We start from the raw sequence: 16852 nt of genomic DNA on the forward strand, positions 1-16852 counted from the left end.
TACAATCATCTACCAAGGAGTTCACTGTCCAGATGGGGGTGTAACCCATCTCTTGTCCTTTCAAACATGAACATCTTTCCACTCATCTCATTGCCTCAAAACTGCCTCCTAGAAACGATCCCATCTGGATTAGAACCAGGTTCTCAGAGCCTTGAGTTGGCAAGAACCACTTTCCCTCTAGAGGCTCCTTTTGAGATCCATTCCATCAGCTAGTATTGACTAAGTACTCGCTCTGTGCCAAGCACTGTGCTCACCCTGGACGTATAAACAGTGCACAAACCAGTCACAGCCCTACCTTCAAATAGTTTGAAGTCTGGTCGGAGAGGCAGGCAGGTAAAGAGACAGACACAACACAGTATGTTATACGGAATGATCGGGACGGGCAGGGGATGGCACTTTGGATCTGAGGGGAGTCAAGGAGGGCTTCCTGGAGGAGGTGATACCTGAGCTGAGCCCAGAAGAGAAACGGGAGCTGGCAGAGGTGTGCAAGAAAGATTCAGGACAAAGCAATAGGGTGCATGAGTGGGCACATGTCCTGCTGTGGGGGTTGATGGCACAATGAAGCTGGAGCTCTGGGCATAAGGAAGGAAGTGATGAGAAGGACGGAAGGAGAGGTAAACAAGGATGGCGCAGGGTCTCACCATGAGAATGGATTTTATCTTGACAGCGGGGGGAGCCAATGAAGGGTTTCAAACAGGGAGGTGAAGGCTGGATAGCATTTTGGAAAGACCCCTTCTCCTGGCCCCCGGCAGCAGATATTTACAACCACAGGTCAGCAAAGTTCCCCTCCTGCTTCTCCTTCCCACCCTCTGTCTCTGCTCACCTCTCCCCGCATCACTGCATTAAGTGCCCCCTAAGGCTTCTTGCAAAATCGCTAAACAGAATCATTACCCTCTTTGCAGTGGGTTTGTTTCACTGACTACCTCAACCAAGCAGTGCTGTCTGATTTTGGTTCCCCTGTGGTCTCTCATTTGAGCCCATGCTTCTAGAACCATCTCCATATGCTCTCAGTGCAGGATCTCAAACACCCCTTCTCTCACTGCTGACAGCTCAGTGGGGTTGAGCTCTCTGGGCTCCAACTGAGTTAGAAAGAAAAAGGCAACAGCAGAAATGAGCCAGGGAGGTGGGGAGTGTTAACATATAAATCAGACAGAACGTTCCAGCAACATAATGAAAAATAATCAGGAAAACCCCAGAACTGTTCTCTCTGAAGAGGATACTGTAAGGAAGCTGCAGATTGATTATCCATTGGAGATGACTTCCCCGACCCCGCTCAATTCCCTGAGAAAGGAGAGCATGACCACAGAGTCCTCTTGGCTCCCAGCACCTGGGGGTGTTCTCAGAACACAGAGACCATCTGACATCTTTCAATTCGAGAAGGGATGATGGGAGAGGGAAGCAGGTAGGGGAAGAAAAGACTGATGTCTCCGGTCCAGGATCTGGGTGAGATCAGATTCTCATCTTCTGTTCTGCCCATCTGATTCAGGGAGAAGTAGGGGCAGCCACTACGGGGGGCTGTCCTTTGCCCACGTAACGTGGTTAAGCCTCTGGGCTCTTGAATCGGAGGGATCAGTGGGTTTGAGGCATGGATCCACCAACAGTGAGACTTTGGGCCAACTATTTATTCCTGAGGGTCTCTGTTTTCTCATCTATAAAATGGGGATAACCATAGACCCCACCTTCCCTGGTTGTTGTGAGAATTAAATGAGATCACGCATGTAAAGTACTCAGTAAAATGTCTGGCACCCTCAGTAAGCCCTCAATACACGCTGTCATCATCACCATCCTCCTCCTCACCTCTAATCCCCACCTCAGCCACCAGTAGAATTATCATCATGCCTCACATACAATTGTAATTGGGCCCAAAGTTTTGCTTATAATAGGTAAAAATGCACAGAAGGGACCATTAATTCCCGCGATGATTATTGCAAACGCTGAAGTGTTTCTATTAACGGAAAAGTAAGTTCAGGCTTCAAGCTGGTGATCTCCAAAATGCACGCTCATAATTATATCCTGCCAATATCCTGCCTGTTGTACACATTCCTGAAGCTTCCAGGAACTTCGCAGCAGCTGCAACACCAGCTCATCATTTCCCCAGTTTTTCAAGAGCTGGGGAAATGAGTGTGCCCAGTGGCTCAAACCAACCACGGCTAACTTCATGCTTTTATCTCCTCGTCATCCGTGGCTGGAGCCATGTTGCAAAAACCGGAAAATTTCAGATAAGACATTGTATTTTGATGCAAGGATACAGGCTAGGGGGACGTACAGGGCAAGAAGGGAACCAAAGAGTACATGGAATCCAAGTGAAAAGATCCAATAACAGAGCAAAACCAGATAAAGAAGTGCGTGGAAATGAGCAAAGTGACTGGTTCCGTGAAAAGAATTATGTGTAACACGTCCAGCCAGGCTCCCGCGGGCAGGAGGGGAGGGGACCTGTGCACAGTGCATTAAAACACCAGAATACATTGGAAACTTTCTGCTGGTTTCCAAACATCACTCCTCACCTTTCCAGGGAAATGATTACAGGTCTCACGCCTACAGCAGTGGGCAGTGACCTTAATTGGAGCCTGTGAAAGTTTCTACTAGCATAGACCTGCCTCGACCAACCTCGGTCACCCAGGGCATGGGACTTCAGTGCTCAACCCAGGAAAGTCCCAGGCAAGTTGATAAGTCGGATCACTCTATTGACCATTTGAGGAATGGCACTCTAATACTGGCATCTACAACTGAATGATGGGTACACAGCCCCACTGGTTGGGAGTGAGGGATTTATTAAATAAAACAGCGGTTCTCCTCCAAGGGCAATTTTGCCCCCACCCTCCCCAGGGATGTTGGGCAATGTCTGGAGACATTTTTAACTGTCACAACTGAGAGTGGAGTTGGCGAGGGGTGGGGAGGAGGTGGCTACTGGCATCTAGTGAGTGGAGGCAATGCTTCTAAACAGCCTCACCCTCAAAAAAACTAAGCCATATCATCCTATATCATATGATCCTATGACTTACCATATGATCCAGCAATCCCACTCCTGGGCACGTATCTGGAGGGAACTCAAACTGGAAAAGATACATGCACCCCAATGTTCATAGCAGCACTATATACAATAGCCAAGACACAGAAACAACCTAAATGTCCATCGACAGATGACTAGATAAAGAAGTTGTGGTGTATATATATACAATGGAATACTACTCAGCCATAGAAAAGAATAAAATAATGCCATTTGCAGCAACATAGATGGATCTGGAGATCATCATTCTAAGTGAAATAAGCAAGAAAGGGAAAGAAAAAAGAAGACACTAATGAACTTATCTACAAAACAGAAACAGACTCGCAGACATAGTAAACAAACTTATGGTTACCAGGGAGAAAGCAGGTGGGAAGGGATAAAGTGGGAGTTTGAGATGTGCAAATACTAACTACTATATATAAAATAGATAAAAAATAAATTTCTTCTGGATAGCACAGGGAACTATATTCAATATCTTGTGATAACCTATAATGAAAAAGAATATGAAAACAAATATATGTATGTGTATGTATGACTGAAACATTATTGTGTACACCAGAAATTGACACATTGTAACTGACTATACTTCAATTAAAAATAAATAAATAGATAAACATCCTTCAACACGCAGGATGGCTCCCACCACCGAGAATTATCTAGCTTAAAATGTCAATAGCGCCAAGGTTGAGAACCCCTGATAGAAGCCCTTTAACAGATCTTCCAAGAAGCTGGGTGGTTCCGAAAATCCCCAAAGAAAAACGGAGAATAGGAACTACAGAAAAGTAGGAAATGGGCTTACTCTTCCAGAACTTCGACCTTGCTTAAACCCATGGAGGTGATGTGGCGAGTATTTTTTTTCTTTTCATATTTCATATATTTTAACAGAGAATCCACTCCTGCAATGAAATAAACGCTGAACAACTTATTGAAAGGTTCTGATTTGAAGGAATTCCCAAGTCAAGACTGTGATTAGGGCACTCACATGTCTTCTCACATTGAAGGAACATATTAGCTTCCTGTGACATCAGAGAGGCTTAGTAACTTTACCAGAGTCACACAGCTAGGAAGCGGCAAAGCCAGGACCTGCCCCCTCTAACTCCAGAGTTTGGATCTTGTAGTTGCTTTGCTGTCTTAAGTTCAGTTCCCTAGAAGCAGATTCTGAGATGGGTCTACTTGCAAGTGATTTGTAAAAGGGAGTTTTCCAGAATATTCCTCAGCCAGATCGGAAATGGCAGAGGAGCTAAGCAAGGACATGGTTCCAGGAGACTCTAGTCTCAGCCTGATCCCGCAGAGGACTCTGGAGTGTGAACTGCACTGTAGAGTCCGTCTGCCTTGAGACAAGGAGCTGGCCTTTCGCACGCCTGTACGGGTTAGCCCCTGGCTCTGAGCCACCTGCGGTTGGGGGCTAACTCCCAGGCACCTCTGGGTGAGAAGCTGCCATCAGTCACCCAAGGGCAAGCCTCCGGAGAAGGTCTCAGGTACAAGCTGTTAGCACAGCACCCCAAAACGAGGTCATTGGGACGTGAGCAGGACACCAAGACACACATGGGCTAGCTAGGGCTGTGCCACTAATTTGATCATCCTGTCTTCAATGCAGAGGAGTGAGTACTCCGTGGTCCGAGAGGAAAGTAAGTCAAACATCTGCAAAGTGTTCTCATATCCATACCCTTCCCACCTCAGGCCCTAAGAGCAGGCGGCTCTGGGAACATCAGAAGTCCTGGCTTCTGCTCCCCGCTCTTCCACCCAGAGGAAGGGCCATCCCATCACCACATTCTCCTCCCCCAGGGCCTTGTCCTCACAAGTGAGCCGCTCCAGCGTGAGGGGAGCTCTGGAGTCCAAGACTGCCTTCCCCGGCATGCGGCTGGATGGGCAGTGAGCGGAGCCCCACACGGGCCTGGGGCCCCGGGACGCAGCAGCATGAGTCACGGCAGCAGGACCGGTACTGCGGCTGCAAAGCCGGACCGATCTCCTCTCCTCTCCGGTCCCTGACTGCAAAGTGTGCTCAAACTCCTTTAAGTCCTGACCCAAGCTTTTGCTCATGCTGTTTCCTCAGCCCAGAACACTCACACTCCCTGCAAAAATGCAAAAACTGCAGGCAGGGTGGAGGGATTTCCAAGGAACCAGACCTCAGCTCGGCAGAAAAATGTGGAAGGACCCCGAGAAGGAGGAAGGATGCAGATAAGGCAGGACTGAGGCCCGGGAAATCCATCAGCATCTTAGTTTTGCAAAAGCAAACTTCAGCCAGCTGAGTCCACAGTTATCAGACAATATGTGGATTGTGCTGACGATCCAGCCACTTAGAACTAAACTCCATTCCGTGCTCATGAACTTATTAGATGAAGACGCCTCATTTTAGATAACTGCAAATTGCTTTCTGAGCATAATTTCCTATTAGTTCATTAATCTCTCTATTCAGAATGCCGACAAGACAGCTGATGATAATTCCGGAGGAAGTGGGCACTGAACCAAAGCAGGAGGGAAAGGGGCTAGACATTCAGAAGTATCCTGGCTCACTGGGTGGAGGGTACCCCAAAATTAATTCAGTCAGTGACAGCATGAGCTCTCATTTATTAAGCTCTTATAATGGGCCAGGTACTAGGCTAAGCATGTTCCCTTATTTAATCTCAGTTGTTTTTTTTTTTAAAACAATCTAGTAAGGTGAATATTATTTTCTTCTTTCCATAGAGGAAGAAAGTGAGGCTCAGAAATAATGAAAGTGTTAGTGGCACAGTCAGGATTTAAATATGTGTGTGTGTGTGTGTATGTGTGAGAACTGCAGCCTGGGTTCCTAATCACACCTTATCTTTTTGACTCAGCACATAAATATTTACTGGATGAATTTACTGGAGGGACGAGGATGAAAAAGATTCACGTCTACGGAGTGAGGTCAAGGGATGTAACAGCAGAAGAGCCTGAAAAGTAATCAGCAAAGATGGACCAACTTTCAAAAGAAAAAAAACAAAAAAACTCACACGCTGCAATGTCAGGCTGGAAAAAAAAGATTTTGTCGAACTGCTGCTTTTATGTAGAGCAGTGGTTCTCACACTGTGGTCCCAGGACCAGCGGCAATCAGCATCACCTGGGAACTTGTGAGAGATGCACATTCTGGGGCTCCACCTGAGACGTGCTGAATTGGAGACTCCGGCCAGAGGGGGCGGGGGTTCAGGAATCTCGTGTTTTAATACACCTTCCAGGGGATTCTGATACACACTCACATTTGAGACCCATAATCTAGAAAAATAAAATCAGCTCTGCAAGGGAATTTGGAGCTGTTAAGAGTAGTGTTTCTCAAACTGAATGTGCACAAGAATCACCAGGACCATCTTAACTTGCAGATTCTGCTGCAGCAGGTCTGGGGTGGAGCTGAGAGTCTGCCTCTCTGACCGGCTCCCACGTGACGCTGATGCTGCCGGTCCAGGGACCACACATTGAGTACCATGGGTCAAAGCCAACCTCTGTCACCCAGGGAGTTTCTGTCAGTAACAGAACCAGAACTGCTCTAGGCTAAGAAAAAAAAAAAAGAAACAAAGAAAAGGAAAAAGAATCATTGCCTTTGCGACAGATTCAAACCCAAGCCTCTGGAAAGGACCTGCAGCACACACTACTTTTTCCCCCCCAAGTTCTCACTCAGATATAAGACATTTCCTGAGCCCTTTAATGAAAATTACAGCCCCTTCCCTGGCCCTATCTCCCTCCTCCGTTTCATTCTTCAACTTAGTACTTAAGCACCATCTGAACAGATGACCTATTTCAGTGATTTACTCGGTTTACTGTCTGTCCCCCCCCATCTCCATCCCCCACCAGCATGTAAGTTCCATAAGGGCAGGGATTCCATCTGTTTCACTCAGTGTGATTTCCCCTGTGTCTAGAACAGTGCCTGGCGCTTTGGACGTGCTCAACAAATGTGAGTCGAGTAAATGAACAAACAGTTCTGCCCATTTTTTCTAAGAAGCTCCCCCTCCATCCTCGGTGCTGCCTCTCTGAAACTTCACCTGTTCCTGCTTTTATGCGCGCACTGCAGTCTTACTGAAATTCATTTCCCTCCAGGTGTGTCTTCCCCTAAACTCCTTGACAGTGGGGTCTGTGTGTTACCTTTTCCTGTCTTTCATCTGACCCTTCCCTCCAAAATTTTGCCCATCTTTGAAAACACATATAAACAGTCATCCGTCCTCACTGTAACTAATGCGAAACCCGCAGAATTTCATTCATGGAAGAGTAAGGTCAAACTTCAGCTGCTGGTATCGGTAATGCACACTCATAGTCTGCCTCTTAGAATTCCAGGAGCCATTTTTGCACAAGGTGGAGAGGGGAGAAACGTTCTTTGAGAAAACGTTGCCATCTGGGGCAGGGACATTTCACCGACTCCTTCCAGCAGCCCCTGTGCGGGGCGCTAACATCACGCCCACTTTGCAGGTCAGGAAACTGAGCCCAGGGATGACGGGTCCCTTGCTCAAGCTCACACAGGCAGTTCAGCAATGGAGCTGGGACTCCAACTCAGTTCTGGCTGCTCTCAAAACCTGTTTCTTGCAGCCACCTCTCCCCTCCAGGTCCCTGTCCCTCCCCCAGCCCTTGGCAGGGTCTGAGGCCTTGCTCATGACTTCCAGAACAGAGAGCAGGAATGAAGGCTACCTCTGACTTCTGCCTTGAGCGCTGAAAATTAAAACGGCTCAGGAAGTGTTCAGCCTCACTGACTCCTGGCTGCATCCCTGTCACCTAATTACCTGACTTCAAAGCCTCCGCTTGGCAGGTGTGAGGATGTGAGAGCCGCCATTTCCCCTCAGAACACGGGGTGACTGCACACCAGTGAGGCAGGCCCCCGGAGCAGCTGGGTAACGGGGATATGAGACAGAACTTGAAGTTGGACCCGAGGGCCCGGCTTGGTGCGTCTCAAAGTCAGAAAGACCAGGGGCTGCCATCCTGAGGACTCACCTCAGAGCCTGGGTCTATAAAGGACCAAGGTGGGGACGTGAGCTCCAAACACTCATGCTCGGTAATCACTGCCCAGCTCCCATCTTGTGCCATGAAGCTTAAGGCTCCTCAGGGGCTGGATCTAATTAATCCTCCCCACGACTCCAGGAGGGAAGGGCTCCCAGCCTTGCCTTACTACTGAGACATCTAGGCTGCAGGGAGAGTAAGAACGTGCCCCTACCGGTCCCCTCCTCCATCACGGGGCAGGCAAGTGGGGAGGCCTGGAGGAGCCCAAATGAGAGCTCCCAGCCTGGGCTGGACAAGGAAGAGTAAGGCTAGACGGGAAAGAAGGGCTCCTCCAATTTTTCTAACTAAGTGGCTTTTATAAAGCAATCAGACGTGCACTCATTCATAACCCCAAGATACAGCTGAATGCTATTGACTATTTTACAGTAATTGGGCCAAAGAGGGCATTTAATACAAGTTTACGGAAGGAAAGAGGATGGCTAGACAGAAAGGCATTTATGACCTTTGACAGAAGACAGAACTCTAAGCCTGGCACCGGGCTGTGTCCTTTAGTGCTGATTTTCTCAAGGCTCACCACCACGTTGGGCAGGAATGATAGTTATTCCTTTTGTGCAGATGATAAGACGAGCAACAGACATGTGAGGGGACTCGCCAGAGGTCACCGGGCTAGAAGTGGCAGGACCAGGATGTACGTGCATCTCAGTTTGACTCTGGGGCCCAGGCTGGGCATCAGGGTTTCCCTGCATCCCTCTCTGTTGCCATTTGTGACCTGGGTCCACAACCTGGGTGGATGTCAGGGGAAGGCGGGGACTTGTCTGGTCTAGTCTTCTCACTGCCTTCAAGACCGACATGATGCCACAGAAAGGACAGGAGTTAGGGGGCCAGAGTCTAAGTCCTGACTGCCACTTCCTAGCTATGTGACCTCAGGCAGGTGACTTATCCTTGTTGGGACTCAGCTTTCATATCTGTAAAATGGAAAGAATCAGAACACATTCCTCCACCCCCCAGAGAAGCACCACAAGAAGAAAAAATAAAGGAGAAAAGGCCTTTGCAAACTCTAACTCAGGGATCAGTCAAAGCCAGCTGCAGCACATTTTTTGTAAAAAAAAAAATTTTTTTTTTAAAGATTTTATTGGAATAAATAAATTCTGTCATGCTCGTTTATTTATATATTGTCTATGGCTGCTTTTGAGCCACATAGCAGGGTTGAGTGGTTGTAACAGAGACCCCACGGCCCTGTAAAGCCTAAAATACTTACTATCTGGTCAGCTAGAGAAAAAGCTTGCCAACCCCGATTTCAGATGCTGTGAAAATGCCAGTTCCTTCTGTGCCTCCACAGACAGCATTATACATTTCCAGCATCACCCATCAGCACTGGTTCTTCTTCACAACTGTCCTCCTCAACCCCTTACCCAAGGGTAGAGGTTCATTTAAGACCTATTTCTGGAAAATACATGTATATATATATATACATATACACACACACACACACACACATATATATACACATATATAACTGAATCACTACGCTGTACACCAGAAATTAACCCAACATTGTAAACCGACTATACTTCAATTAAAAAAAAAAAGACCTATTTCTGAAAAATAGAGCAAGCCACTCTCCGGAGGGTCAAGAAACCGAAGTCCCATAAACTATTTCAGAGCCCGGGATGGCTCCTGCTGACACCAGGCACCATGAAAAGGTGCCTCCAGGAATAGCACTTACTTGCAGTTTTTACACTTGAGGCCGAAAAGCATCCCCTTCCCACAGACTGTGCACGTCTGAGACATCCAGTACTTCGTGGAAAACCTGTGGGAAAGAGACAGAAAGTGTTCAAGGCCAAGGTGATGGTGACTGACCTATCTCTAGAAGGATGACCACATGAACCCTGGCTTCCAGCCCCGCTTCTTCCAAGATAGGTGACTTAGTTGAATTGCTTATACCAATGGAGCCTCAGTCTCCTTATCTGTAAAGTGGGGATAAAAACAGCATCGACCTCATAGGTTGTTCAGAGGATTAAACAAGGTCATCCATATCAAGGGCTTCATGCAGCACCTGGCACACAAGAAGAACTCACTGAATTGGCTTGTGGCTGTATTATTACCCAAACATTCACAACAGTCATTCAGTCATTCAGCAAACACTGCCTGGTGGCCTACTGCACCAGGTTCACTTCTAGGACAGAGAAATGGATGGGGCTGGAACTATCCTCGGAGAACCACGAAGCAAGATACACCTCCCCCCCAGAGTCTGTTCCCCATCACTGCTAGTTACACCACCTGGAGAGCTTCAAGAGGGTGTGCCCCCCAAAAAGTGGAGACCCCAAACTTTAGCAGGAGAAAAGAAGTCCCTAAAATGAAAGCCCTTTTCAGATCATCAGCTCATCTTCCTCCCCAGCCACCACCACTTGCTGCAAACATAAGGCAGTTTAGAGGTTTCTGATATACAGCTAGAAACCAGCGGGAACAGAGATACATTAGATTAACTTCTGGGCCCCCTGCTGCTGCCAGGGTGCTGTCTTCCCCAGGAGATATCCGGCAGCAGCAGGGCTGGACCCAAGAAAAGTATGGAAGGTTGCCAGGTCACAGTTAATTTTCATTTTCAATTTTTGTCACCTTCAGCAGGAGTTGTATCTAATCTCCACTGCCTCACAGTGTCAAAGTGAAAATTGGAAGTGATTATGTAACTCGGTGCTTGAGAATTTTGAGGGCAAGTCTGTATCCCTCTGCTGTACCATCTTGCCTGATTTGGGTCAGTCACTCTCCAAACAGAATGAGCCGCAGCCCAAAGCCTCCATATCTAAGCAAATAGCAATATTCTGAACAGAGATTTCTTGGGGCCAAGAAAATTCCCTTCCCAGTTTTAGACTAGGGGTTGGTTAAGCCCCTTTCTGTCCCTTCAGCAGGGCCAGTGAGTTTGGCAGGACCTATTCTGCAGGATTTGGCAGCTCTAGGGAACGGCGAATGGGCTCACGTTCCACCCACCGGCCAGCAGTGTGGGAACTAAGCAGGCAGCACCAGTGGCAGGTGGGAGTTCCCTCTCTTTTCCGGCCCTCCCCCATCCTCAGGATCAGCAATCCCTCTTCCTAAGCTGTGGTTAAGGTGGCTCTGAGGACAGCGGATGGTATTGAGATTTTCATTTCATTTTTTCACCAGGGCTGGGGATGTATCCAGGTCTCTCCCTCCTGGCATGGAGCCCAGGGAGAAACACAAGGTGAGACTGGAGAGTAACAGGGCATCCCAAGTGCCAGCTCCTGGAAAATGTTCCCGATGCTAAAGATCATTAGATCGTTTTCCTCCTCTGGGCATCAGCATTTGAATCTGAGGTACCACCAGGTCTAACGTTAGGGTACTTGAGTCTGCTGGTGGGGCTGAGCCAGGGTTGTGGCCAATTCAGGGATGGAGCTGAGCCAGGGGTGTGGCCAATCCAAGGGTGGAGGTGAACCAGGGGTGTGGCCAACCCAGGGGTGGAGCTGAGCCAGGGTTGTGGCCAATCCAGGGGTGGATCTGAGCCAGGGGTGTGGCCAATCCAGGGGTGGAGCTGAGCCAGGGGTGTGGCCTATCCAGGGGTGGAGCTAGCCAAGGGTGTGGCCTATCCAGGGGTGGAGCTAACCAGGGCGCAGTGTGTAAGCAAATAAAAAAAAAGGCCCTTCTTTTTGATGCCTTTTGCTGTTTCTCACCGCCTGACCACTGATGAGTCTATCGCGTATTTCTCATGGCTTCCTCCACCGTTTTTTCATTTGTGTCTTAACAACTATCCTGTCAACAGAAATCTGTTGACGAGAGGCCATTCCGGGAGAGTGTGCCCATTCCTGCCTCACCCCGGGTTATGGTGACGTGTCTGCCCCTAGTTTGGCCCCACCGTTATAGCCCTGATCCTCCGGTGCTGTCATGGTCTGTTAACCATCTGTCCCTCCATTAGACCACGAGCTCCCCAAGGGTGAAAGTCTTAGGACGTGCTCAGTGCTGCAGCCCTGGTACAGATAACTCTATAAATACTAGTGGAAAGAAACCATGAATGAGTGAACTCTCAGCTGGTCACAGGGACCTCAGTGCAAAGAAAGCTCTCAGCAGCAGTGTCAAAAGATCATAAAGTACTGGGCTTAATTGGCTTGTACAGCCATCACTTAACCATCCAGGGCCTCAGTTTCCCTATCTGTCAAATGGATGTGACCACACTTGTGCTACCTACCCCACTGAGTGTGTGAACAGATTGCGAGGCTAATGAGATAAAATATGGAAAGTTAAATTTGGAAAGTTAATTTCTTATAAGGGCTGACTTAGTAGACAGAAATCTCCCTCCTGAAAAGGGCAGGGATACCCCTGGAGAGGTTGCCCCGTGCACCCAACAGGGCTGGAGCCCTGGGCTGACCAGAAGGTGAGCATCTGAGTTCAGCCTGCAATCTTGTGTCTTCTGGGGGGGGGGGGAGACCCAAAATTAGAACAAGCATTGGTCTTAATATTGATACCATTTATTGAGTGGTTATTATGTGCCAAGCCCTTTGCTTAGCACGTTAATATATTATTTCATTTAATCCTCACAACCACCCTAGGAGTAGGCAGAATTATCTGATGAGAAAATGGAGCCTCAGGGAGGTTAAGTAACTTCCTCAAGGTTGCAAAGCTTTACTAGCTGGGATTGGAATACAAGTCAGTCTGACTCCAAAGCCCTGGCTTTTAACCGCTATGTGTTATTTTATAAGAGCCAGGTTAATAAGAAGCAGACATCGCAGTCCCCTGCCACATTGAGGTTCAGCCTGGCAGAGGAGAAAAGAGCCTGGTGATGGAGGAGCTGGGGCAACCCAGCCCATACCCACCCTGAGGCCAGAGTCCCCCAGCCCTCACCGTGCTGGGAGGTGGGCCCCAGTGCACACAGAAATCCAGCCTACCTGTGCTTGATGGAATTGCCAAGGTCTCTGCGAGGGATCTGCGGGGACCATCGCGGTACTGACAGTGTGTCTGCAGGGAGAGAAGAGGAGAAGACCTCGTTAGGCAGAGAATCAGAGGCGGGGCTGGGCTCCCACCACGCCGAGGAAGGAAGAGGGAGGTTCGCCAGCCTCAGGAAGGACACTGGCTGTCATCATTTGTTAAACCAAAGCCAACTGGAACACTGGTTTAGCTTGTGTTACCTCAGCTTATGCAAGGTCTCTTGGGTGGGGCTTCCAGGCAGTGCCTTGAAGGAAACCAGTTGTGGGGAGAATAAAATTGAGCATGGCTTCCATTTACCGAGTGCTTACTGTGTGCCAGGCATGGGCTATGTGACTCACATGTCTTTGCTCGCTACAGCCTAAGACAACTCTAGGGTTAGGGGTTGTAAGCATCCCAGCCTGACAGATGAGGAAACTGAGGCTTGGAGAGAAGTCATTTGCTCAAGGTCACATACCTGATAAGACTGCACAGCAGCTGCAAATCCAGGCTTAAGGGACTTATAAATGTGCCTGCAAAGTTTGAACTCTGTAGATTCCAAATGCTGGTCATTCAAGTACCACTTCCCTAATTTTTGTCGTGCCCCTGTACAACCCATGAAATTAATTCCTTAATATTTTAATTTGACTTATTTTGGTTTACTTGTTTAAATACATTTATTTTCAAAGCAAACTCTATATGGAAAACCATTACCACTTTCTGTATATTATAAGTAACTATTTAAAATATTCTAACCATGTACCATGTAAACTCATGCTAGAATAAGTGGATAGGTTGATGAATGGATGGATGAGTGGATGGATGAATGGATAGATGGATGGGTAGATGGATTGGTAGGTGGGTGGATGGGTGGGTGAGTGAATGGATGGATGGATGAATGGATGGATGGCTAGATGAACGTTTGCATAGGTGGGTGGATGGACAGAAGAGTCAGTAGATGGACAGATGGGGAGGTGGGTGGATGGATTGGTAGGTGGGTGGGTGGATGGATGGATGAATGTTTGGATAGTTGGGTGGCTAGATGGTTGGATAGGTGGGTGAATGGACAAATGGACTGCCAGATGGACAGGTGGGTAGGTGGGTGGCTGGATTATTACGTGGGTGGATGGATGTATGGGTGGATAGATAGATGGACAGATAAGTTGATGGATGAATGAGAATGAGGAAGGAAAAATAAATCACACAGACATCAGACTGGGTACTTGTTCCCATCTGGTCTTTTCTTTTATGCCTTAGGCTACATCCTAGTGGCCTACACAATCACTCCACCACTGACTGAGTTCCAGGATTCCTTCCACAGCCTCTGGGCACCAGCCCCCACCTTCGCCCCACTGCCTGGTTGCCTGCATTCACCCTCCTCGCAGACCTGGCAGGCCCCAGAGAGGTGTGAAACAACAGCAGAAATGGACTAGAGCTGCCCGTGAAACCTTCACCAGCTGGGGGAGAGAAGAAGGAAGTGGCTGACCCACACGCCAGCTCTCATTTCTCAGGCCAGATGGATGGAGCCAGCTCCCTGCTTTCAGAGCTGCAAATGCACGCCTCATCTTTCACAGCAATTGTGATGGCGTGGCACACTCATCGTGGAGCTGGGCATGTCTGAACCGATCAGGGAGCATTTAACCCCAAACCATTCACTCCTCTCTCCGGTCCAATAACACTGTCGACAGCCATCTGAAAGCTGTTTCCAGAAACCCCAATTCTGCCCTTATAAAGCTGGGATTATTTCTGGGAGAACTAATGATTTCCCCAACCCCAAAGGATAGAGAAAACTCAAGAGGGAGACAGCATGACATATCAATCAGAATCATAGCCAGTGGAATTTCCTGTAGGTTAACTAAAAACTGTCATCAACTCCAAGCCCATTTTATTACTTGTTTCGGCTTCTGAGAGAAACAAAAAAGACAAGAAAGAAAAACAATTTAAAAAGAGAGAGAAAGAGAGCATTTTTTCCCCATTCCTATCTCCTTTGGGGACTGAAGTCTGATTTGTGAGGAAGAATGTTACCTGTTGACTCCTTAAAATGCTCTCTCCAGCGCCAGGGATGTGTAGAGGTGGAATGGTTGTGCTAGAGAGGAAGGGTTAGCACAGATACACAGCCTCCTTATGGGGAATCTCCAAAACTAGGTGTGCCAAATAGGTTTCATCTCTTGGGACATTAGTAGTGGCTGTCTAGAAAGGTGTGTTGAGAAGGAATCTGATGCTCAATATGAAAGAGCACTGAGATCGATTAGTAATGTCTGCCACGGGTGGAGAATAAGATAGTACCAACAAGTCTGCATGTATTTGCCACTCCTACAAGGACAGGGACCACACCTTAATCTTTGCATCACTGCCTCATAGCATTGCAAGCAGCTGGGATGAAATAAGAATGTAATACATGTTTGCTGAATCCAAGATTATTATAATAGGAACAGTGAATTTATTGATCACTCAGTATGTGTTAGGCATTATTCTGTGCAGTTTATACCTGGAAGCTACACCTCTACGTAGTTGGTGTTCTCATTCCCAATGCACAAAGGAAGACACAGGGGCTCAGAGAGGTGCAGTGACTTGCTAAATGTCACACAGCCAGACACCACTAGAACCTCAAGGAGTAACTCTGTAATTGTTCACAAGTCTTCCCAAAGCATCGACATCAGCATTTTCAATCTGGGGTGCTTTTGCACCAGGGAACATTTGGCCATATTTGGAGATATTGCCAAGTAACTGGGGAGGGGGTGGGAGAGGTTCCTGTCATCTAAAGTGTAGAGACTAGAGAGGCTGCTCAAAATCCTACAATGCACAGGACAGACCCCCACATCGAAGTGCCAACCAGACTCAAACGTTAATAGCGCCAATGCTGAGAAACCCTGATCTAGATGTTTTTCACTTCTCCGGCTATCTCCCCATCCCCACCGCCCGCAAAACAAACAAACAAACAAACAAACAAACAAAAACCAAGATGGTACTTCTGAAGCTCAACTTGGCAGAGAATAAATCCTCTTTAATTATAAGCACATTTCACTGTTAGATTCATACCCTAGTTATTCTGTTATTCTCAATTACAGCACCTTCTCAAAAAAGTAGATGTAATTAAGTTTAGTCGTTTGGTTTCATTTCCCAGTATCTGGTTGAAAGGGTGAATTTCTGTCAATTACATTCAGCGGCTGTGGCATCATTAGTCTCAAGCAATAATAACCTCCACACAGCTTCGTCCGTGGGTGTGCAGATTTGAACTCTGAGATCCTGCCTTCACTTTCTTCATTTGGATTTCATTAAACTTGCCAATGCAAGCCTTAAAGCAAAGGAAAACTGTTGAAAAGGAAAAAAATCTATGAAAATTCAGACCTTATCATAACAGAGAAGGCAAACAGCATTTACAGCAATTAAACTAATACAGAAACTTCTGTTTAACAATCAAAGCACCTATTAAGATGTCTCCACAGCTGAACAAAAGCTTCTTTCCTACTCTAATTTTCTGACAGCAAGCCATGCAGACACCGAGGCAGAACTGTAACCATCCCTGGTATCTCTGTCCCAGGGCAGAATAATAGATATTTCTTCCCAGATACTTTCATTTGCAGTGCATGGAAAGGGAAAGGGTTGGAGCGAAGGAAGGCTTTTCCCTCCCTCCACTAGATTCCACTGTTGATGCCGTCTCAAAAGTGCCTCTGCATAGAAGGGGAGAAACCAGGAGGCTTGGTCTTTGAAATCACCTTGGTAGCCAGATGGACAAACCGAAGCCATGATAGAAGAAACCAACTTTAATGAAGTATCGCATTAGGTAGAGTTTTAAAATGAAAAACCCAGGCTCTTACCTGGTGAATTTGAACTTAGTTTAACAGAGGAGTCAGGCATGGGAAAAATACTTAAAAACACTGAACAGAGACATCACATGAAAATAGGTAATGATAAAGCAAAGGAAAAGGAGGAAAGAAATAAGAATAATGATAATAAGAAAATGAGAAATAAGAAAAATAATAGATATGCTTTGTGTGGAGTGTT

At 47.3% G+C, this 16852-nt stretch overlaps 1 protein-coding gene across 2 annotated transcripts in view; it reads right to left on the reverse strand.

Annotated features, from left to right (window-relative positions):
• KSR2 (kinase suppressor of ras 2) overlaps positions 1-16852 on the reverse strand; it is a 393165-nt gene that overhangs the window by 77659 nt on the left and 298654 nt on the right. For both annotated transcript variants that reach the window (XM_064481173.1, XM_064481174.1), the window contains 2 exons: positions 12832-12901; positions 9669-9752 (listed from right to left, as the gene is read on the reverse strand). In XM_064481173.1, the coding sequence (XP_064337243.1) occupies positions 9669-9752; positions 12832-12901 (154 nt within the window). The remainder of the gene's footprint in view (positions 1-9668; positions 9753-12831; positions 12902-16852) is intronic.

The sequence above is a fragment of the Camelus dromedarius genome, chromosome 31 (assembly GCF_036321535.1).
Source record: "Camelus dromedarius isolate mCamDro1 chromosome 31, mCamDro1.pat, whole genome shotgun sequence".
NCBI lineage: Eukaryota > Metazoa > Chordata > Mammalia > Artiodactyla > Camelidae > Camelus > Camelus dromedarius.